The 24,440-nt window shown below is 45.9% G+C and overlaps 1 protein-coding gene across 1 annotated transcript in view; it reads right to left on the reverse strand.

Annotated features, from left to right (window-relative positions):
- TBX15 (T-box transcription factor 15) overlaps window positions 1–24,440 on the reverse strand; it is a 137,446-nt gene that overhangs the window by 64,120 nt on the left and 48,886 nt on the right. Inside the window, exon 2 of the mRNA XM_055003017.1 lies at window positions 15,312–15,525. Coding sequence (XP_054858992.1) covers window positions 15,312–15,525 — 214 coding nt within the window. The remainder of the gene's footprint in view (window positions 1–15,311; window positions 15,526–24,440) is intronic.

Genomic DNA, 24,440 nt, shown 5'->3' on the forward strand with positions numbered 1-24,440 from the left:
CGCGGAGGGCAATCTAAACTCCCCTCTGTCTGGAGATTAGGGGGCGGGGCCACCAGCCATGTGACCATTTTCCCCGAGGGCAACCCACTGAGTTCCACCACCTCTTTTCCCAGAAAAAAAGCCCTGTTGAGACGTATATCAGCAGAAGGTATGCCAGGTCCCTATACCCTATCAGTGGGAGGGAGCTCTGTGCATGTGTCTTCATGCACTCACAAAGCGCACACTCACGCCCAGTGCTTGCATGATGATGTCACTTCCAGAACTGCTGTTGTCTCACAGGCCTCAGCCTCAACTCAGCCCCAAACAAAACCCAGGAGCACTCCTGCAGCCGGCATGATGAAGTCACTTCCAGAGGGAATGTCGTTGTGTTTGCTGGAAGTGTGTGTGCTGCGCATGTTCCCGGGTGACTGCTGGTGGCAGGTGATCTACAGGCAACCCCAAACCTCCTGCCAGTTACCAGGAACCGGTGGGCAAGCAGGAAACTGCCAGGGGATTGCCTGCCGCTGGCTGGGATTCCTAAGAATGCTTCACGTTGCAAGCAGACCCCCGTTTTGCAAGATGGTATTGGGAGGTTTCCAGATAGTTTAATTATCCCACCAGTCCATGGCCTGTCTCTGTTGTGGCTGGTGTGAAGTATACAGAGGACTTGCATGTGTGAAAGTATGTCATAAAATGTTCCCAGAACTCCTGTTTGGCTGAGGCTTTTGGGTTCCTTTACTGACTATTATTAGGAATGTGTTTCCATTTCACACGCTACCGTGCTCACTACAGAGACACATGGACAAATGAGAGCTTATTTTTCATTGTTATTTTCTCTGCCTCAAGTAGCAACTTGGCAACTAAACCAGAGGAGGTGCCAGCAGAGAAATCACCCATTCCACAAGGAACATCAGCACCATCTGAGGAGGAGCAGGAGAAGAGCAACGATTTCAGTGTGGAGCATTATCTGTTGTTGGAACCAGTCCTTTTAATACACAACTAGCTCTGACTTTCTGTGTTAGGAGACCGAAAGTGCCACCCTAAACAGAGTTATAACCCACTAAGCCCACCAGTGATCTTCAATGGAATCATAAAAGTTTAACTCTGTTTGGGATGGCACTGTTAGCATCTAGGCAACCAGCTCTCTGATTGCCAAGTATCCACATTCCTCAGAAAATTCTTGCCTTATACGTCAACAGACCTGGTGAGAAGTCACACATCGCTTTATGAGCAAAAGGTTATAGGTTCTCGTTGTGCTCCAGTAAGGCCAGAGAGTAGAACTGTCATGCAGACATAAGGGCTGAGGCCAAAACTATATACTGTATTAAACACAGCACTCCTGTCCGCACAGTGGCCTCACTCCCTTTTGTTTAATGAGTTCCCTGACAACACTTTGTTTTACATTTCTCTCTTCCCTGCCAGCGGTACACAATGGATCACCCACAGCCATGGCATCAGATGGTAAATTGTCCGAGATCCTGCAGAGGGGGATAGGTCAGGGAATAAATGGGTGGTGGAATTCTGCTCTCAGTGGATCTCTGCAGCTTGTGGGAACAACTTGTCTGTTACCTTGGAACTATCCATGGTCCTGCTTTGTTAACCCAGAGTCTGTGGTCTTTGCTATCTGTCCCTGCTTTACCTTTTCCCCTTGCAATATGCTGCCTTCTCTTGAAGCAGAGATCTCAGAAGTTGCTGCAATTCAGACCCAAGAATCACCAGCTCCCACATTATATCCTCATTCATTTAAGGAATGTTGGCCAAGAGTAATTTATGAATTGGCTTTTTGATACCAATACTCATATTAGTTTTCTCTAAAGGGTCATGCATTGGTAAAGCCATTTATAAAAGGACGTGATAACATGCACATGTATATATTGGCCCTGGTTTAAAGGCTGGCTGCAAAGGTATCTATCATAACTGTGGAAAATGACATGCCAACCACTCAATCTGGGTGAAAAGACTATACATTTTTTTAAACATACATGTATCTGCTTGGGGTTGGCAGCGAACCTCCTCCCCTAACACTCACCATTGCAAAAGGAGAGCCTAATGCCTCATCAGTTGGCCAATGGGACTCTACCAATCCCCATAGGCATTTTGGGCACTTCAGCTGTACCTGGCAGAGATGGGTGCAGCTGTGGGGGGGGCACTGCAGCTGATGCCATCCGGCTGCAGCTCTTTTAACTGGTCATCTTTGCTGGACAGGCTCCCCACTTGGAGGAAAGACAAGAGAGAGCATCTTGAGGATGGCCTGAAAGGTAGGATGTTCCACCTTTCTTCTAGCTCCCACAAGACTTCCCTGGCTAGTTCTCCGGAAACCTGAGCGAATTTTGCTTAATCTTTGGTCAAATCAAGATATACCGGGAGGACCAAGGGATCTAATAGCCTCATTATTAGTTGTTGTGGGTTTTCCGGGCTGTATTGCCGTGGTCTTGGCATTGTAGTTCCTGACGTTTTGCCAGCAGCTGTGGCTGGCATCTTCAGAGGTGTAGCACCAAAAGACAGAGATCTCTCAGTGTCACAGTGTGGAAAAGATGTTGGCAGGTCATTTGTATCTACTCAGGAGGGGTGGGGTTGAGCTGAGTCATCCTGTAAGAGTTTCCCAGGGTGTGGAATGCTAATGGCGGGAGGCTTCACTGTATCCTGAGGAGGTTCTTTTGCCTCATTATTAGCTGCAACTAAAGCCACTATCGCTTCTTTGTGGAAGAATCCCAAACCCCCTTCTATTAACATACAGCATAACAGAATTTGGAACTACTTTTTCATGGAAAAAAATATCCTACCAAGCAATTGGACTCTGCTAACTTACAATCAACCATCTGGGAAGATTGGCTCCCTGTTCTGGAATATATGCTTAGCCAAGATATAGCACCAGGCAATTCATATCCAACCTACCCTTTCAGTTTTTGAAGGACTTTATAAGGTATAGACTTCTTTCCCAAACCTAACTGAGTTATACCTCATTGTGTATATACTTATATGTTTCTATACTGTCAGGGTGGCCCCTGCCATACTTTGGGGGGGGGGGGTTGGGGGGTTTACTCTCGGGTTGCAGGCCTGATCTCCTGGGCCCTGCTTTAAGAGTGCTATTGAGTGCTACATGTCAGAGAAGCTGTGAGAAGGAATGTTATCAGTGGGGAAGTTATCAATGTTACCAGGGAGATGCGGCCAGTTGGCCAAAGAAGACCGGGAGGCCTAGTCCAAACAACAACTTTGTTTACTTTCACTTTACCTTCTTCAGCTAATTAGATGGGAACTTAGAACTTAGCTTAGAGTGTAACTAAGGGGGGAGTAGAATGGGTTGGGATTGAAGAGTTTAATGCTTAGCAGGGGGAGGGAACAGTTATTCCTGTCAATGAAATGTCTACTGTACTGAGCTCTTAGATTAGCAATCAATCTTTAACTCGTGCATCCTTGGATTCGTGCAGTGAAGTTACTTGATATTTAAGCTGGCAGTCTCTGACACATACCAAACTTACCTTTGCCTCTATGTTATGTTGTAAAGTTGGAATAGTTAAATTGAATTTGTGTTGTTATGTTTAATATTGTATAAGGTTAAAAGCTTTTCAAAAATGAATAATTTTTTTTAAAGACTTCCCTGCCTCATGGGAGTCTTTGACGGCTTCTGAGTGAGCCCAACTTCCAGGCATCCTTTCAAACTGGGCTCAGAGAGGAGCCAATGAAGACATGCCTGGAGCCTCTCCAGCAGGTTGCAATGAGCCCTGGGAAGGGAGAGAGAGAGCCCAGGGTGAGGCAAACCCCTCCTCCTCTCCTTGATGTGAGGCCCTCTGGGCCCTCCAAGCAAGGCATCTCGGAGGATACAGAAGCCCTGAAACTTGACCCTGGGGTAGCGGCACTTCCCAGTGTCTTTCCATATATGAAATGGAATAGATAGTTTACTGATTTGATCATTTTTTTCTTATTTCCCAGTGTTCCTTTAAGAGCTGAAAACATCTTATATGAGGTTCCCAGAGGTCCAACTAACCAGGGAATTGATAAGGTATTGTCATGCTTACTAGATGTCTGCCATACATCTCAGCTATCTAACTGAGCCCTGTGGGTGTGGGGGGAAGATAATATGAACCTGCTGCTAGTTTCTACCACCTTATCTGTGTCTTACTGTTGCTTACACATGCCTTCCTGCTATGTCCTAGGAGGGGGGGGACCTTGAGGGACTCTTCTCACGGGACAGACTAACAAGTGCCCACTTAGAAGCTTTGTGCCAGAGCAAACAGTCCAGGCTGGGGAAAAGGGGAGGTGGATGAGGGGGGAAAGGAGGGTATAACCGTAGATGCTTTGCTTTGTACCAGCATTCCTCTCAGTGACCTGTTGGAGTCATGAACTTGTGATCCTCTAATAAAGAGCTTTAACTCACACAGCCTGGCCTGATGCAGTGAAATATCTGGGGGGTCGCCTGGCAGATCTGACATTTTGACAGGAATCCTCCTCTCGGACCCGGAGTACTGGAGAAATCCCACTACCTGTGCCATGGCAGCAAAAGGGGTGGACAGCACTACTCTCGTGACATCCGAGGAACAACCCAATCAACCTAAAGACCCCGTGAACCTACATGGGCCCAATGCCGATGCATTGGATGAGAAGGGGGTACAAACCCCCCTCAGCATTCCGCGATGGGACGACAGCTTCCTAGACTGGTTGGAAGACACCCTGCCTGGAGGGGCTCCGTGAGGGAGGGAGAAGAGAACGTGGAAGAACCGATGGAAAAGCTTGTGCAGATGGAGCCTATTTCTGGGGGAAGGACCACTCTGGAAAGAGGTTGGAGAAGACAGTGAACCTGAGCTGGAACAAGCAGGGATGGACTCCACAGCTGCACTTCGGGAAGAGATGGAGGTGCTGAGGTGTGACACATATGCCCTTGTGGGATTTCTACATGGCGTGGTGCATGCCGCAATCCAACTAGGCCACCCAACAGATCCAGGTGGCTGCACAGACCCAGTGGCTGGGGCACTGCCTAACCAACAACCTGCATTCCCAAATGGTCCACAAGGCCAAGAGCTGATGCAGCCGGGGCTGCCACCGGTGGGCTGGGGTGCTAGTGCTAATCTGTCATTATGGTGGTATTGTTTAGATGAAGTACTGGACCTGGTAGTTAAAATTAATAATGCTTCCCTGCCACAGGAGAGGTCTCCCTAGACCTTTGCTTTAAAAACTGTCATTGGCCAAGGATGAGGGACCAATTATTGACTGGTCTCCAACCTATCTTTTTCTGGAGGAAGTGACAGAGCCTGTAGTGGAGTAACAGCTCCAGGGCTTCTTGGATGCCACATTTGCCCAAAGACAATCTTCAGGCTGCCAGCAGTTCCCACACTTAGAGTGGCATGCCTAACATCAACCGGAGCCTGGGCCTTTTCCATCATGGCTCTCACTCTGAGGAATGGGCACTTCGAATAAATGCGGAGTGGCCCCTCATTGGAGAACCACAGAAGGCACTGCAAGTCTTGCCTATTTGCGAGGGGTTTCAATGGGCTATGAATAGCTGGCATTTTTATTTTAACTTGTAATGTTGATACAGTCAGATCTATCAGTGGCTTTTAACACAGGTGACCGCTCAGATCTTCTCCATCTGTTGGAATATAGAGTTGGCATGGGGGGATAATTTCCGTACAGTCCGATTGGACACAAAGAGTTTCCACTCAAGGAACAGAATCAAAGGAGTGGGTTCTGTCCTATACAGTGCCACAGTGTTCTGTTCTCTCACCCATGTACTTCACTATTTATATGAGGCCATTTAATGAGATTGTCCAAAGCTTCCGGCTGGGCATCATATCTCATTATCCAAGTCTCCTGATGTGTCCATCTTGGTTCTGAACTGGTGCTTTGTGGCTGTGGCTAAGGCAGAACAAGCTGGAATTGAATCCAGACAAGGCAGAGGTGATGCTCCAGAGGAGCTGGATTCACTTGTATTGGATGGCGTGGTATTGGCATCCACAGAGCAGGTTAAGAGCTTGGAGGTGCTCAGGAACCTAAACATGCTCTTTTCAAAGATGGTTGATGTAGCGGCCAACCGTACCTTCTACAGGCTGCATCTGGTTCACCAGCTTTCACATTTTTAGACTCAGCTGATCTGTCCACACCGATCCACGCTTCTGTAACTTTGCGGCTGGACTACTATAACATACTTTATGTTGGGCTGCCCTTGAAGACAACCTAGAAATATTTCAGCTATTTCCTAATATAGCAGCTTGATTTCTGTCAGGGGATATCCAATGAGAACATATATCACCCAAGACATTTTTTCTCCAGGCAGCTGGCAAGCTTAATTATAAGACAACACAAAAATGCATCTGCTTGCACCCATCTTATCCTATATCACCCATCTTAAAACAGCTATATTGGCTGCCAGTTTGATTCCAAGTCCAGCACAATGGGCTAGTTATGACCTTTAAAGCCCTTCATAGACTACAATCCATATATCTAAAGGTCCATATACATTTTCACTAGTAACAAAGCCCATTGTGGGGAAAAATACAACAGGCTCCAGAAAGGGGAGGGCGGGCGGGCAGGCATTACCTCCTCCTCTGCAACTAATCTCGGCCAGGTGAAGGCAGGAGTTGGGCATTGCCACCTGCTCCGCACCTGATCCCGGCCGGGTGAAGGGGGGACAAGCATTGCAACCAGCTCCACACCTGATCCCAGCTGGGTGAAGGGACGGTGGGCATTGTCACCTGCTCTGGACCTGATCCTGGCTGGGTGAAGATGGGGGGTAGGCAGTGCTGCCTGCTCCAGGCCTGATCCCAGCCACATGAAGGGGGTGTAGGCATTGCCACCTGCTCTCCTCCTGCTCACAGCTGGGTGAAGGTGGGGCAGACATTGCTGGTTGTTCCCCACCTTATACTGGCTGGGTGAAGGGGGTGGGCTTTGCTGCCTGCTCCGTGTCTGATCCCAGCTGGGTGAAGAGGGGTGGGCATTGCCATGTGCTCCAAGCCTGATCTCGGCTGGGTGAAGGGGTGAGGCATTGCCATGTGCTCTGCACTTGATCCTGGCTGGGTGAAGGGGGCATTGCCACCTGCTCCGCGCCTGATCCCAGCTGGGTAAAGAGGAGCTGACATTGCCACCTGCTCTGTGCCTGATCCCAGCTGAGTGAAGGGGGGCGGACATTGCCACCTGCTCCATGCCTGATCCTGGCCAGGTGAAGGGGGGGCGGGCATTCCCAACTGCTGGAGGAAGGGGGAGTGGGCATTGCTACCTGCTCTGCACCTGATCCTGGCTGGGTGAAGGGGGGCAGGCATTGTCACCTGCTCTGCACCTGATTCTGGTGTGTTGAAGGGGAGGCTGCCATCACTACCTGCTCTGCTCCTGATCCCAGCTGGGTGAAGGCAGTGGGCAGGCATTGCCACCTGCTCTGTGCCTCATCCCGGCCTGGGCTTCCCACTGCATCGCACTCTTTAGAGGGACGGGCTGACTCGTCTTGGCTTCCCTCCACAGCAGTGCTCTCTGGAGGTGCAGCAGTGTAGGAGGCGAGTTGTCAGGAATACGGTTTGCTTTTTATATAGTGGGATGCCTCTAGGCAGCCTGCCACCTACTGGCAGTTCCCCACTTGGGTGGCCCACTTGGCACCACCCAGCTTGAGCCTTTTCCACAGCAGATCCCACTTTGTGGAATAGCCTCCCTGAGGAGTTGAGAGGAGCATCGTTCTTAGGAATTTGCAGGAGGTATTGCAAGGCCATTTTATTTGCCAGGGCTTCTAATGGGATAAACTACAGGCATCTTGTGGAGGGGATTTTTCTGGGGATATATTTTATTGATTTTAAATTGTAATGTTTTATCATTATCTGTAAGCCTCCTTGAGCTACAAGGAAAGCTGGGACATAAATAGTTTGATTAATTAAGAAATATAAAACACGGGCCTCTTCTTGAGACGATTGCAGCTTCATAGGGACCACATAGACAATGTAATGGCAGTACTCTGGGTTCTTGATGACACTGTGAAGCCAATTGGATTGGGGTGCATGACAGCCTCTCGGAGCCAAACCAGAGCCAGGGCAATGCTTCTTGCCCTCACTCTGAATGAGCAACCACTTCCATCCCTTCACAGCCCACTAAAAAAGGTCAAAAAGATAGGGTCCATTTCCCAGAGAAGGAATGCAAAATTGTCCATGAAGTGCACGTGCGTGGGCTCACACATTATGGCTCAGCCAGGGACTTAATTCCCAGCACCCTCAAGTTAACTTTACATTGAATACTTTTCCACAAATCATAACTGGATTTTGTGTAATCCTCTTTCCTCCCTCACAAGAGCAGCTTCTTCCAAGCACTCTTCTGCCACTCAAAGACCTTCCCAACACTGCCCAGAAGACACGAGAGCTCACAGTGCGTTGACAGGGCAAACCCAGCCTACATGCTCTGCTTGACAACTGATGTGATTCCTAAGTGCTCCAAGGGCTGTGGATGCAGGAAAACACCAGGTGCAAAAGGCATCGTGGCTGAGAAGAGCCAGCTGGTTCAAGGGCCTGGGATCACCACTCCCCAGCACCCCAAGAGGCTTCTGAAGACTGCAGAGTAAATTTCCAAAGGGGGGCCATGAAGCCAGCTAGAGTCACAGGCAAGGCTGGAAAACGAGTGTGAAATCCTGACCATAAGTGAAGTCATGGGAGATTCGCCAGAGATATCAATTGGTTGAGGTTCTTAGGCTAAGACCCAGTGACCTTCAGGCAGCCAATACAGGTGGCTTTCATAACAACTGCACGCCATGCAGCTCTTTCTATTCAATATAACAGCAATGCTCTTTGTGCACACACTGCTCATCAGGGCTTTTTTTCTGGGAAAAGAGGTGGTGGAACTCAGTGGGTTGCCCTTGGAGAAAATGGTCACATGGCTGGTGGCCCCGCCCCCTGATCTCCAGACAGAGGGGAGTTGAGATTGCCCGCTGTGCCCAAAGTATCTATGTTCAACGCATTACAAATCCTCCATGCAAAAATGTGATATGTGAAAGTCTTCATCCGGCTCTCATTTCCTGCTGCTACTTAAGGGAGTCAAGGAGCAACCCCCGATAGGGACCTAGGGACCTAAATCTCATCCCACATCAGAAGATGCAACCAGTCAGCTCAATAGGGCCCAAATGAGGATCCTAATGGCAGGCTTGTGGAGCCCCCACAAGAACCCTGAAATATATTTGACCTAAACCCTCTCCCCTTAAGAGCCCCAGGGAGAAATAGGATGAATGCCTCAAGTATTAATGGGACTAAAAGCCTCTCTAGGAGTGTCTGATTGTTGGTTGAACTGGAAAACACGGGAAATGCTCTTTTGCTACAGGACACCATTTGCTATGGTTACATTCCAAGCAACAGGTGAAAATTAGCAATTGTAGGCAATATACGAGGTGAGGACAAAATAAGGCAGGTGAACTTCTCTCCCCCTCCCCCAACAACAATCTGGAACTAAGGGATTTTGTGTCCCCCTCCAGCAGCCCTGCATAATGCAGATAATAACATTTGTTTTATATGCCACCTTTCAGGACAATTTAACACCCACTCAGAGTGGTTTACAAAGTACATTATTGTCCTCACAACAATCACCCTGTGAGGTGGGTGGGGCTGAGAGAGCTCTGAAAGAGCTGTGGCTGACCTAAGGTCACCCAGCTGGCTTCAAGTGGAAGAGTGGGGAATCAAACCTGGCTTTCCAGATTAGAGTCCTGCCTCTCTTAACCACTACACCAAACTGGCTCTCATGATGATGCATATCCAGGTGCACACCAGAATTTGTGACAGATACATGTGAGCAGAAGCTTGTTTTTTTACATGCTTCACTCTTGCTGCACAGGGATGTGAAACACCAGAGGATGTGATGATGTAGCACACCAGAAACTTTCTCATGCTTAGATGTGTCTGCCCAATATAATTGGAATTTATAAAGATGAAGAGGGGTATTGCAAATACCCCTCCCAACCTCTACCTGGATTTTAAAGACTCCTACATTTTCCACTCCTTATATCTGATGAAGGGAGCTTTGACTCGCGAAAGCTTACACTTGAAAATCTAGTTGGTCTCTAAGGTGCAAATGGACTTGTATCTTGCTCTTCTACTGCAGATCAACATGGCTACCTGTCAGATAAGCCCCAGCATATCTGCCATGCATTGATTGTATCCAAGTGTATCTTGCTAGAGTAATGGGCCTCCGAGTACATGCAGAGGGGAGTCTGATTTCTGGAGCACTATTGCTGACTGCTTATCTTACAGGAGAGATGTTTGGCTCATGAGTTCCTGCTGAGCTGGGAAACCTGACCTGGACTTCAACACAGAGACTGGACTGAACTCCTTCTCCCCCCCCCCCCCCCGCTTCTTCCCAGAGACTGAACACAGAGACTGACCTAGACTCCTCTTTCTCCCCCCTCCCTTCTTCCCAGGACTTGCTCGCCAAAACTCCTAACTGACTTTCTATCCTACTGGGGGGGTGGAGACATTCCCCTATAATTGATTGTGCCTTACTAGCTTCAGGCATTCCAGCCAATTCCACTGTCATAGTAGTTTGATATTGGCATTAACCCTTAATAAAACATCTTTAACTCATACACCTGAGTGATGCAGTGAAGTGTTTGGGGAAATACCTGGCAAGTCCTGACACTACCCACCTGAAACCAAACTAGGCAATACTGAGCTAGATGGACCCAATGTCTAACTTGGTCTAGGATGCCTTCATATTTGATAAAGGCTGATCAAACAAATGATCTCTTTCTCCCATCTACATCATTTTGAGAAGCTGGAAAAGTTGGCTTTAAAAAAGGTACACCTACTGTCTGTCTGTCTGTCTGTCTAAATATTTTTACCATTCTTTCCTCTTGACCATCAGCACAAGTCATTTATTCCTTTGCATCTGCCTGTGATCTGCAGAAATGTTGCAGTTATTTACCAGGCATAATTTTGGTCATGGATATGGCTATTCTGCTAGCATGAACTATTGCTCCTAATTTTTCACTTTCTCTCATGCTACATAATCTATTTTCCAAAGGAGAAAAGAGTTGCCAAGGAGGTGTGCAAACTTTTCATACAGCCAGGTGGAGAGGAGAAAACAGGTGGAATGGCCATTTCCATGCACAAAGAAGAAATAGTTATGGGGAAGAGCAACTGAATCACCTTTTCCCAACTTTCCTTTAGATTTCTGAATATTATCGCAGCCCAACTGGTGCACTCTTCTTGAATCATTTCTCTGTCCAAGGTGCTGATTACTTAGAAAAATGAAAGTAATTGGAATTCAAATAGACAGAAGCTGGAATGTGCAACCAGTTTAATAAATAGGTAACGGTAATGGGACCTTGAAGCAATTCTTCAAATCATCATCATTTTTAATTTATTATAATTTTTATTGCCAAATATTGACAATCTTGAAAACAAGGAGGCTCATTTTCCATAAAACCATTGGTTGGGTTATGACAGGCAAGGAGACTTCCTACCAATTCATAATCATCCCAAAATGTCATTCACACAAGAACTAGAGTCTCTATCCCTCTCTCCTTCATACACATAATCTGTCAATTCCCTTCTAATTTTATGTCCCTCCTATCCCATTCCAAGGGGTTACTTTCCAAGACAGAAAAATGGAAGAGACAACTTTATGGCCCAGGTAGTTTGTTCTCTACTTCTGTGACATTGGGGTATCCCCAAGCTGAACCCATTGTCTCAACAGATTTCTCCCCTGCTCTGAAAATGGAAAGCAACTTCCACTGAGAAGAGAGGGAGCAGAAAAAGCTATCACAGGTAGATGATTTGCCTTTATCTGAACTCACTCTCCCATATAGACTCTTGTCAGAGAGAGCCTTGATAACCCACACTTTGGTGAAAATATTTGGTATGTTATTCTCTTAATAACTTAGGTAAATACCTTAGCAGATGAACAGTGTGCCATCAAGTAAGCAACCAACTTACGGCAACCCCATCCACGGGACGTTCAAGGCAAGAGCGAGCTAAGCAGATGTGGTTTGCCATTGCCTTCCCTCGTGCATAGCAAACCCAGGCCTTCCTTGATGGTCTCCCATCCAAGTACTGTCCATGGCCAATCCTGCTCTGCTGGGCTATCCAGGCTGCTAGATAAGTTAGTTTTAAAAAAAACCTTGAAGGTGTTTTAAGATTCTCTTATTTGGGTAAAATAGTAAAGAGTCCAGTAGCACCTTTAAAACAGGTGCTACTGGACCTTAAGAGAGATATAGCAGAGAGCTACTGTAGCATCAGGGCTTTTTTTCAGCAGGAACGCGGCAGAACGGAGTTCTGGAACCTCTTGAAAATGGTCACATGGCTGGTGGCCCCGCCCCCTGATCTCCAGACAGAGGGGAGTTGAGATTGCCCTCCGTGCTGCTCGGCAACATGGAGGGCAATCTCAACTCCCCTCTGTCTGGAGATCAGGGGGCGGGGCCACCAGCCATGTGACCATTTCTCTGAGGGCAACCCACTGAGTTCTGCCACCTTTTCCCCCAGAAAAAAGCCCTGTGTAGCACAGTGTTTAAATGGTTCGGCTGCGAATCAGCACTCTAACGGTTCAAATCACACTACTGCCATGAGCTCAGTGCCAGCTCTCCAGCTGTATTGTGGGGATGATAATAATAACACTAACTTGTTTACTGCTCTCAGTAAGGCACTCATCTGTCTAGAAGAGTGGTATATAAGTGCAGTTGTTGTTGTTGTTGTTGTTGTTGTTGTTGTTGTTGTTGTTGTTGTTGTTGTTGTTGTTGTTGTTGTTGTTGTTGTTGTTGTTGAGACTAACCAACTTTATTGCAGCATAACGATGCATCTGACGATGCATCTGACGAAGAGAGCTGTGGTTCTTGAAAGCTTATGGTACAATAAAGTTGGTTGGTCTTAAAGGTGCTACTGGATTCTTTACTATTCACAACAAAAGTAGGCTTGACTACATAGCCACAGTAGGAGTTCCTTTGCCTACACAATCGTGGCAGAGATATACATATAGATCACTCAAATAGTTGTACAGTGTGACATGTGCTATTCTTCTATGTTTTCAAAGTCTGTAACCCATTCTAGGTTCTTACAAGTTGAGTGCATAAGCCAGGCACACAGCCCATTCTGAAAGAAATGCCAGAGAGATGGGCCCTGACACTGCTTTGAGCATACTGCATACTGCAGTAGGAATGCCTGGAAGCATGCTGGGGGACAGTCTTAAGGCCTATGATGCAACATGAAATCTTAAACCTGTATTCATTTGGAAATAAAAATCAGGTTCAGGATGCATGAGATGCCTCGGTGCATGTTCGTCAAGTGTAGGGAGACGCAATGTTAGCCAGAAAGTATAGTTTAAAAAGACAGAGCCAGCAGAGATCGCTCCTCAAAGAGTTTGTTAACTTCCCCTCTGCCTCCCTGAAGGCTGTCAGTTTCACCTCTTCAGTCTAAAACTGTGTGGGATTGCAAGCAGAGGGCAGCAATGAATGGCAATGGGCTGGAGCTGCCTTCCAGAGCCGGGCTTGGACCTGGAGAGGTTATCATGGGCTGAAGTTTCCCTTCTGGCATTTCACAGCCCCTTCACACAGCTCCAGTATATAGCAAAGCCTTTGCCCTGCTGTTGGCTCTGTCTTTTTAAATTACCCTTCTTGGCTGCCATTGCATCTCCTGACACGTGTTCTTCACATGTCAGATGCATCATGTAGAGAGACTCTCAGATGTTCTGCTAAACAGTATTCATCTTCTCAATTTGCTTTGCAAAAGCAGCTCCCTCCAACTTCTGCTAGTTTATAAAAAAAAATAAAAATCTGTGAAGGCAGCCATGCAAAGCCCTAATTGGCTACTGGCTGGTAATGCCCAGCACTAATTGGCTGACTGTGCTCCTTCTCCCACCCCCCAAGCAACATATGATGTTTTATAGATTGTTCTTTTAAAAACAAAAAGTGCTACATTTGTTTAACCACATTAACTGCTCAGGAAAGGTAGGTGGAGGAATGATGGCTGACATCCAATCAGAACAGTGCACATCTGACTGCCAGCTGTCAATCAGTACATTGCACAGCCAACTGTCAATCAATCAGCCTTGCGCACGGCCAGTTCTGCTGCAAAAACCCCAGGAATGGGCTCCCTCATGCTATCAATAATGTTGTGAGTATTCTTAGGGGCAAATTGGTACCTTTATACACATTATGTGAGAGTGTCCTCTTTATATTAGTCTTAGAAAAAGGTTTTTAACTCAGTATCTAGATAATTTTTCAGCTCTGTCTCAATATGAGTTAGTTTTACTCCTATTATCTGATAGATCTCCAAATTTTACCTGTGCTGCTGCGAGATTTTTTTTATCAATTTAGTGTTACATCAAGATGATCTTGACAAGATAATCTTGTCAGAGATGCTTTAGGCTGATCCTGCACTGGGCAGGGGGTTGGACTAGATGGTCTCTATGGACACTTCCAACTCTGGGATTCTAGGATGCCATGCAACAAACAGGTTTTGACTGCTCAAGACTTTTAGTCAAGGAGCTTTAATCAGATTGAAGGCAAGGCAAGGCAAGGCAAGATGGAGGGAGAGCATTTTCAGGGTGTAGCAGCTTGTTTCTTTATTAGTACTCCTAGACACACCCTTACAGATTAAGGCCAATACACATTAATATGTTGTGAATTTCTGATTTGGCTGATACACTAACAGTGCAATTCTATACAGAGTTACTCCCATCTAATCCTGTTGATTTCAGTGGATTTAGACTGGAGTAATTCTGCATAGGGTTTCAATGTAAAGCAGTATTGCGATTCTCCACTGGGGAGAAAAGAGGGTAACACCAAACAAAGAAAGGAAGAATGATGTCACTCAGATGGCTGAGAATATTCTTCTTCCTCCCAAAAACTCAGTTGACAATTTTCAGTTTTTTAAAAAGTACTGGATTTGGGTTAGTTTCCAGATGGCCAAAATGCTTTTTTAAATATGTATATAGGCATTTTATTGCAGATTATTGAAAATATGTTAAAATCACTGCTAAAAGCCTGATGCCAGCCAGTTGGGAAGTACCAAAACTAATGAAAATTTGAAGAGACAACACCAGGATTTTTTTAAAGCATCACTTTCCAGAAAATAAATTAAATGTTACCCAGATGTCAGCAGCTGCTCGGGTACAGCTACAGCTAGGGCTAAGTGATGAAATATGGAAAGTTTAATGCAGATGGAGGCAGTTCATATTTCCTATGGGTCTCTGTTCTTATATGCACTGCCAGGCATTCCACAGCTTCAAGGCCAGTAAGAGTTACAGGGAATGACTGAAATTTCCATACCCAAGTTCAGATTCTAAGATTGTGCCAACACAACCACTGTTCTACGAAGACCCTTCTCCGCCATGGACCCAATTAACACAGAGAAAGCAAGCTCTGACAGTCTGCTGAGGGGAGACACCCATCTTACCTGCCTGCTTTAGTGATTATCATTTCTGTGCCGATATCATGGAACCTTTTCCAAAGATCAGCACACTGCAGCTCCACCTGGATCTCCTCCATAGATGAGGAAGGAGGTGGCTGTGGGATTGAGCCACTGGACGGGAGGTCGGGGTGAGAACCAAATGAGCAAGACGTCCTCTCAGCCAACACTTCCGTGTCTGACCCTGTGCTCTGCTCAGAATCTGAAAAATGAGAAAGAACATCACATCAGACTTGGTCAATGTCTAACATTCCCCAAAGGGGGAAGAGAAATTATAAAGTGGATGCAGGGAAATTTTGTTTAGATGAATGCAATTGCCACTCTTTTATTCAACAGGCATTATTGTTAGGGTTAACATTCTGCTTTCTGATTTTCTCTTTCTAGCGGGACATCTGGTCTTCTAGTCAAGTTTTAAAGTGGCTGAATACAAGTGCCCACAATATAAAATATTGCAATAAATGTTACCAGAGTACAAGAGAATGGAGCACATCAGTTGTAGAGGGAGGGGAAAAGTAGGGAGAAATTTTGTGCAAACCCTACATCTAATTCAAGATTAATTGAGACCAGTGAGATATAATGTTGTATTTGTGTGTCATACCATATATGTTGCTTTTGCAAAGTCTGTTATTTGGGGGCAAAGGTTACTGTTTGTCCTCCAAAGATATGAATGATGCTTTCTGGTTTGAGTTCCTGGCAGCTCTTCCTTTCCAAATACATGTTATTTGTTCCTATATTATAATTTTTGATACAATGATATTTCCTAAGAAAAAAACCACGTAGCTTTACAGCTCTAGGGATCTCTGCAGTAGGAGAGGGGAAGATGCTAAACATATGGAAAGAATTACTGTGAAAATAACTGTTATTTCAAGGGACACCTAGACTTATGTGGCGGGCGGGGGGAGGAATTAGGATAAAAAAGGATGGAATAAAGAGGAAAAACCAAATGCTGGAGGTAAAGTTCAGCTAGATATTATGCTTGGAATTATTTATGCAAAAACAATTCTCATAAAGAGCTACGGCAGTAGATTTCTGGAAAGCAAGGCCGTTACTGGAAGTGGTGGGGAGATCTGTGGAGACCTGACCCCTTCAGGGGTATTCCCGCCTCCCCCTTCCCAGATTTTCAGCCTTTTTTCCTAAAACAAATTTTACCTTCTAGTTTAAACTCTATAAGTAAGAGGTTTAAGGGAAAATATGGGGAAATTATTCAAGCACCCCACCATTTTCCCTAGTAATATAAGCTGATAGGAAACATAGTATATATATTGCTGATACATGGATCTGGCTGTAGCTTAAATCAGCTTAGGTAACCCCTACAGAATGTTAACTGTGCATCTGATTATTTACCACACCAGTACAGTAAGAAATCTACAAATTCTATATCATAGGGAGAAATTATGCCTCCCATTTGACAGGTTTACTGTAAATCAGTATCTTACCACTAAATCCTAAAGCTCAGAAACCATCTCACCAACCCTAGCACAGTTACAATGAAGGTTGTTGTTATCCTATGTTCTCTCCGTAATATAATTGCCAGCCATTGGTCAGCCATTGACTGACAAGTGGGAAAGGGAGGGGGTAGGGCCAGGAGGGAATGATGTACTGACTGCATGATGTCACTTCCAGCGAGTACTCCAAAGTGACATCACCATGTCAGTGTGATTCTCTAAGATTTGCCAAAACGTTATGGTAAAACCATACTGTTGATGAAATGATGCTTTAGGATTTGCCCAAAATTGACTATTTTGCCCCTACCACTTTAGGTCCCCATAGGGAGTAAAGCAGAATATAGGTGTGCTAAATAAATAAATACTGTAGGAAGGACCCCATACATTCCATACTCCTAAGAGCTTACAGGCTGGAGTTCAAAGCCCCTCCAGCAAACACATTTCCTTTGGACTGGTGGACGCACCAGGAAGGAAGCAAGGCCACTCCAGAATGGCTTATTCAGCAAACGAAAACCTGGGCTGCAAACTCTCCCCAGAAAAAACTAAATGGAAATGCCTTGAGGAACAGTTCTTGGCAAAGTACACGGGGATGAGGCCTTACAACAGCAGCAAGGGAACACACCGCAGAACATACACTGAAGGCATTCATGTCATTCCCCCCCCCCCCCGGGAAAAGCACTCATGTGACAAGCAAGAATGTGGGAGACGGAATCCTTCTGAAAAGGGAAGCTGACCATAAGGCAGAGGTCGCATTCTGGTCCCCAAAACCCCGTCTGCAGCAACCCAGAAGGTGGAGAAAGAACGAGAACTCCCACTTCACGCTCTGCAGACTGTTCCTCTTGCCACACCCAGCTAAGTTTGGGACCTTCCGTGGACTGCAGGGTCCGCCAAAGGAAGCCTGAGCAGGCAAGAAGGCCCCTGTTCCAACCCTGCCTGTGGCAAGCTGAGTCCTGGGCACAGGCTGCCCAGGCCAGGCTGCTCGTGCTGATTGGAAGCGGGGGCAGTCCGTCACGTTGCCTAGTCTTGCTGGCATTGCATTCGTGCCCACTGCTATTCATCCCAGCAACCCTTCCTTCCCCATCACTGAGACGGCATGGATTATTGCTTCCCAGCAGCAATCAGGGGGTTACGTGACCCTGGAGGAGCCTGCCTTCCCCCACCACCTTGTCAGGCCACTGCTGCACAGGGGGGGGGCCTCTCAGCCCCCTCCCACTGCAACTTCCATTTGGAAGACTGCTAAGGTTGAGAGCCAGTGTGGGGTAGTTATTAAAGAATTGGATGTGGGATCCAAAAGACTCAGGGTGGGATCTCCACACAGCCACAGAAGATTGCTGGGTGACTTTGGGCCAGCCACATACTCTCAGCCTAACCTACCTCACAGGGTTGTTGTGGGGATAAAATGAGAACAACGGGATATAAATGAAGTAAGTAATGAGAAGACGAGATTCTCTGGAAAAGTCAATAATGCTAGGAAAAGAGGAAGGCAGCAGGAAAAGAGGAAGACCCAACACGAGATGCCTGGACTCAAAGAAGCCACGTCCTCCCATTTGCAGGATCTGAGCCAGTCTGTTAATGATAGGATGTTTGGGAGGTCTTTCCTTCAGAGGGTTGCCATAGGTCAGAGGCAGCTTGACAGCTCATCACACACACAAGTAAACAAATAAATAAATAAAAGTCACAAGTAAGGACCTGGCACTGATCCCTGTCTAGTAAAGGCCATTGAAACAGACACAACTGTAGAACAACCACACATTCATTGAACAGCAGCAGGAATGGAGTTCTGAAAGCAAATCAGACCAATGGGGTTGCCAACTGCCACATCTAGGCAAGGCTCCTGTACCTTGGAAAGCTGCTATGACAGACAACAAAATTGCACATAGGGCTGTCCCTGTTCCTGCCGGCCCACGCGAGGGACAAGTATGCTTGTTGAACAGTTTTCTGTTAAGGGACCTGCAGGAGCCAGGCTAGAGCCAGAGAGCTGGCAACCTCAGCGCACAGCAGCTCGAAGTGCACTGCCCACTGGAAATGACGGTTCTCTCTCCCGATGTAAACTTGTCCACAGCTGCAGGGTATACGGTATACTCCTGCAGAGGTTAGGGGGTCTCTACTGTCTTTTGCTGATCGTAGCATCTGTTGTATTTTTCGGGTGGGTCTGAATACTGCTTGAAGGTTATGCTTTTTCATAAGCTTTCCCATCTGATCAGTAATTCCTTTGATATATGGCAAAAACGCTTTTCCTGTAGGAGACTGTTTTTCCTTGGTTGTTTGATTCATCCTGGGTTTGATTGCTCTTCGGATTTCATTTCTGGAGTAGCCATTTGCCTGAAGTGCGTGGTTTAGATGATTAATTTTCTCATTGAGAAAGTGCGGCTCACATATCCGTCTTGCGCGATCCACTAATGTTTTCACTATGCCTCTTTTCTGTCGGGGGTGGTGATTGGAGTTTTTGTGTAAGTACCGATCAGTGTGAGTTGGTTTCCTGTAGACCTTGTGACCTAACTGAAAGTTTGCTTTGCGGATGACCAAGGTATCCAGGAATGGGAGTTTTCCCTCGATTTCTTTCTCCATTGTGAATTGTATGTTCAGACCCACCCGAAAAATACAACAGATGCTATGATCAGCAAAAGACAGTAGAGACCCCCTCACCTCTGCAGGAGTATACCGTATACCCTGCAGCTGTGGACAAGTTTACATCAGGACCACAAAGCGTAGCATCCAGACAAGAATAAAAGAACATGAAAGACACTGCAGACTTGGACAACCTGAAAAATCAGCAGTGGCTGAACATAGCCTAACTCAAACAGGGCACAGTATCTTATTCCAGGACACCAAAATACTGGACAATACTTCCAACTACTTTGTCAGACTGCACAGGGAAGCCATTGAAATTCACAAGCATAAGCAAAACTTCAACAGGAAAGAAGAAACCTTAAGAATGAACAGAGCATGGTTTCCAGTTCTGAAAAACACCAGGCTAACAAAACACTCTATACCGACAATAGCCCTGCAGAGAAGATTAGCACATCAAGCACCAATCCATATGCAAAAGAACCTCCTCAGGATACAGTGAAGCCTCCTGCCATTAGCATTCCACACCCTGGGAAACTCTTACAGGATGACTCAGCTCAACCCCACCCCTCCTGAGTAGATACAAATGACCTGCCAACATCTTTTCCACACTGTGACACTGAGAGATCTCTGTCTTTTGGTGCTACACCTCTGAAGATGCCAGCCACAGCTGCTGGCGAAACGTCAGGAACTACAATGCCAAGACCACAGCAATACAGCCCGGAAAACCCACAACAACCATCGTGAAGAAAGCTGATGGGAAGAAAATTAATTCATTTGAAATGTGATGCTGGAGGAGAGTTTTGCAGATACCATGGACTGCCAAAGAGACAAATTAGTAGGTCCTAGATCAAATCAAGCCTGAATTCTCCCTAGAAACTAAATGACAAAACTAAAATGAGATGGCTTGGGTCAATAAAAGCCACGTCCTCCAGTTTGCAGGATCTGAGCAAGTCTGTTAATGATAGGACATTTTGGAGGTCTTTCCTTCATAGGATTGCCATGGGTTGGAGGGTACTTGATGACACATCACATGCACATAAGGATGAGGGAGGTAAATTCAGAATCTCCCTCAAATATTCCAGACTGCCATAGAGGGCTTTAAAAGTAAGACATTGGCTGTTTCCACACAGCTTGGAATGACCCGGAACAATGTGGAAGATTGCATTTTCTCGCATGAGAAAACGCGATCTTCCACGGTTTTTGCGCAATGTTCCAGGTCATTCCGAGGGAAGGTAAGCCGTGTGGAAATGGTCCAGATCTACCTGGGGAACAATCTGGTAACCAGCAGAGCTTTTTCAAGTACTGGTGAAATATGTCCCTGGAGTTATATGTTTCTGGGGCTTGACTTTTTCACACTTGCGTAAAATGCTCTTGCTACCCCACAGTGAACTTATGCTCCCTGAAGAAAGGATTCTCCGCCCACTTTTGTTGTTTGCTTGATTTTCCAGCAACATTGGGGCTACAGCAGCCAACAGTAGAGGGTGGTGGTGGAAGTTACGTCTGGGGGGAAAAACCCTCTTGACTCACATCCCTGCCATTGTTAGAGGTTAATTTGCCTGTATTTGTATGACTGCAGGTGTGCTTTCCCCCATCAATAACAAAAAGGGATTCTTGGTCCTCCTGTTATTTACATACAATACATATCCCCCCCCCCCAAATTGGCAGCTCTATTAAGTCCTCGATGGTCACCATAGTTCAACAGAAAATTTTCAAAAACACAATCCAACAGGAAGTTGCTGAACTGGAATTCATATGTAAATTTGACTCAGTCAGACTTGGATTGAATAGAGACTATGAATGGTTATCTCATTATCAGAAGTAAATGCCTTCAGGCATTCCATTCAGATTCTGCCATGGAGGAGAGGGGTCATGCCCAGCCTGGATTGTGCATTCCACCTCTTTCATGATTTTTGCAACTGATTTACATTTACATGACCCTTACTCCCTGACCCTCTTCCCCCTCCCCTCACCATCTATATATCTGGCCAATTTCTTCATACCCTCCATGCATCTGACAAAGAGAGCTGTGATTCTCGAAAGCTTATGCTACAATAAAGTTGGTTAGTCTTAAAGGTACTAATGGACTCTTTTCTCTTTTGCTACTACAGACTAACACGGCTAACTCCTCTAGATCTATTATTTTATCAGTTCACAAATGTTAAATGACAGGTCATGGCTGTAAAAATATGCATTGCAACTCTCAACAACACCCTTTAAAGATATATTGAGAAACTGAAATCTTTTTGGTGTAATGCTCTTGATTTCCCTCCCCTAAAAGTTAAAAGTTCCTCCTCCCACCCACCCACCCCCTTATGATTCTTTTTCTGTACATATTTACCAGAACACCAAGGCAAGCCAGTAAAATTCTTGCTGTAAAGGCTGCAGGCACGAGCCAGCTGAAAGACACATCTGCTCTGTTCTCCCGCACAGCTTTGGGGTTTTTTTACTAGGAGATTTCAATGGAACTGAAGATCTCTCATAGGAGAGGCTTTGCAACATACTGTGAGCAACTTACTGCTGCCAAATCCATATCAATCCAATCCCATGGGAGAGCCTTCCTTCTTCAAACCATGCCTGTTTTTTTTTAAAAGCAAAGGGGGGCAGCTGCCACCCCTCTCCAGACTACAAAAAAAGTTTTGCAGCTGGAACAGCTTCATTAGAAGCTACCCTTAAAAGTTCCAGCAGATACGGAGTAGATAAATGAGAACAACAATTAGGAATAACTTTGGATCTCTCTTGGGAGTGGGAAGTTTGCCCCCAACCAATGCCAGGGCTCGTTCAGTTCTCACATCTTTACAAAGTCAGATCCTTCTTGGACGTTAAATATGTTTTTCACAGCACATGAAAATATCCTCTTTTAAAGAGCCACTTCCGTTTGAAAGAGTCCAGTAGCACCTTTAAGATTAACCAACTTTATTGTAGCATAAGCTTTCGAGAATCACAGTTCTCTTCATCAGATGCATAGAGGGCAAGAAGAAACTGGTCAGATATATAGGTGGAGAGGGGAGGGCCGAGTAGATGCAAACAGTAGCTTCTGATGAAGCGGCGCGGAGGGCAATCTCAACTCCCCTCTGTCTGGAGATCAGGGGGCGGGGCCACCAGCCATGTGACCATTTTCAAGAGGTTCTGGAACTCCGTTCCACCACGTTCCTGCTGAAAAAAAGCCCTGACTGCTATACTGCATTTGTAGAGGGTGCTTAAAATGCTCCTATCTACAGTGGACATGGCTTAAAAGGTAGTGCAGTTTATTTACAAATTTGAAGGAGGAAGCATGTGGCTTATAGGCTAAAATTTATAAAGCTCTCTGGATTCAAAATGATATTATTGGGGAGCTTAATAAAGGTTGGAATAGGAAGGGTTTTGCCCTCCCCCTCAGATTTAAGATCTATATTAGGACCAGTGCTATTTGGTTTGTTCATAAAGGATCTAAGTTCGAGGCAAACAGAGTGGACAAGTTTGCAAGAGACACAAAATTAACCAAACTGGATGATTAATAGCTCAAGGGGATCTCTCCCAATCAGATGTGTGCAGACAACAAACTGGCAAATGAGATTCAATGTCAGTTCAAAGTGATGTATACTGAGGCAAAGTTTCCAAATTCACATAGTCAATGCGGTCCAATCTGGTGGTAGCAGACTAGGGTTTCTCAAGAAACAGACTGAAAATGAAATGGTCAGTGTCGTGACACCCTTGTATAGATCTATGGTGCAGCCAGACTAGGAATCCTGTGTAAAGTCTGGGTCACTCTGTCTTTAAAAGGATACCATAGAGTTATAAAGAGGGCAGAAAAAAGCAACCCAAATTCTCAAGCTGTTTCCCATGAACCAAGAATTAGGGGCTTTTGAGTTTAGAAAAAAAAAGTCTAAGGGGGAACATCATAGAAGTTTATAAAATGTGGCAAAGCATGAATACAGAAAGAAACTTTTCTGCCTCTCCCCAAATGCTAGAACCCAGTGGAGTTAATTGGCAGGAGATTCAGAACAGACAAAAGAAAGTCGTTTTTATTCCATGTGCAGATCACTTATGGGACCCATAGCCACAAGTTGCTCCGCAGTATGACTAAAAGTAAGCCGTGCGTATGAAAGAAAAGATTTTTAAACAGTATGTTCATTTTACATTGTAAGCCACTTTGAGTCCCCTAAGGCAGAAAATAAACTGAAATGTTGAAGGGTTACAAGTATGCCTAATCTCACTCGCTGAGATCTTGTGGTTGGCTCTGAACCTTGTGGCAGCCACTTTGAGGTTGTGCCCACCATCCAGTATCAGATTTCCCCAGGAGCCCACAGGCTCAAAAAGCATGGGGACCCTTGCTGTAGCGTTTCTATCTCTCTACTCATTTGCACACTCTGAATCCAAAGCTTGCCCCAAACCCCCCATTGGTGGTATCCAAGTAAGCAGGAGTGGACACCAGAACCTCCACTGAAGGGACTACACACACACATACACACACACCCCTTTTTGTTGTTTTTGAACCACAATGCCACAGAAAGGTTTCTGGTATGTAGGGTTGCCAACTCTAGTTTGGAAAATTCCTGGAGATATTGGGGTGGAGCCTAGGGAAGGTGGGGTTTGGAAAGGGGAAGGACCTCCACAGGGTGAAATGTCACAGGCTTCACCATCCAAAGCAGCCATTTTCTCCAGGGCAACTGATCTCTGGAGTTTGGAGCTTTGTTGTAATTCCAGGAAAACTCCAGGCTCCACCTCCTGGAGTTTGGCAACCCAAACTGGGAAATGCTGTCTTAAACAGCCGCCAACCCTCTACCCATGCAGGAATTCAGAGATATTCTTCTGAACATTCAACTAGCATTGCTCGACGAGTGGGTAGTAGAGGAAGCTTCCTGTGTGTGTGAACAGAAATTTCAACCTGTCCGTTGGTAGCCGAAGGCATCGATAAGATCAATAAAGCTGCTGGAGATCAACAGAGAGGATGATAAGACTGGGGAGGCCCTTTCATTCTTTATACAAATGGTTCTGCACTGAGCCACTGTGGGTTTGGCTGCTTTGTGAGTTTGCTTTATCTCTTCTGAACTGAATCCTGCTGTTCCTGCCTGGACCTCCCTCCCTCTCCGCCTCTTGCAGCCCAGATGGAAAGATCAGGAGA

Source organism: Eublepharis macularius, chromosome 18 (assembly GCF_028583425.1).
Source record: "Eublepharis macularius isolate TG4126 chromosome 18, MPM_Emac_v1.0, whole genome shotgun sequence".
NCBI lineage: Eukaryota > Metazoa > Chordata > Lepidosauria > Squamata > Eublepharidae > Eublepharis > Eublepharis macularius.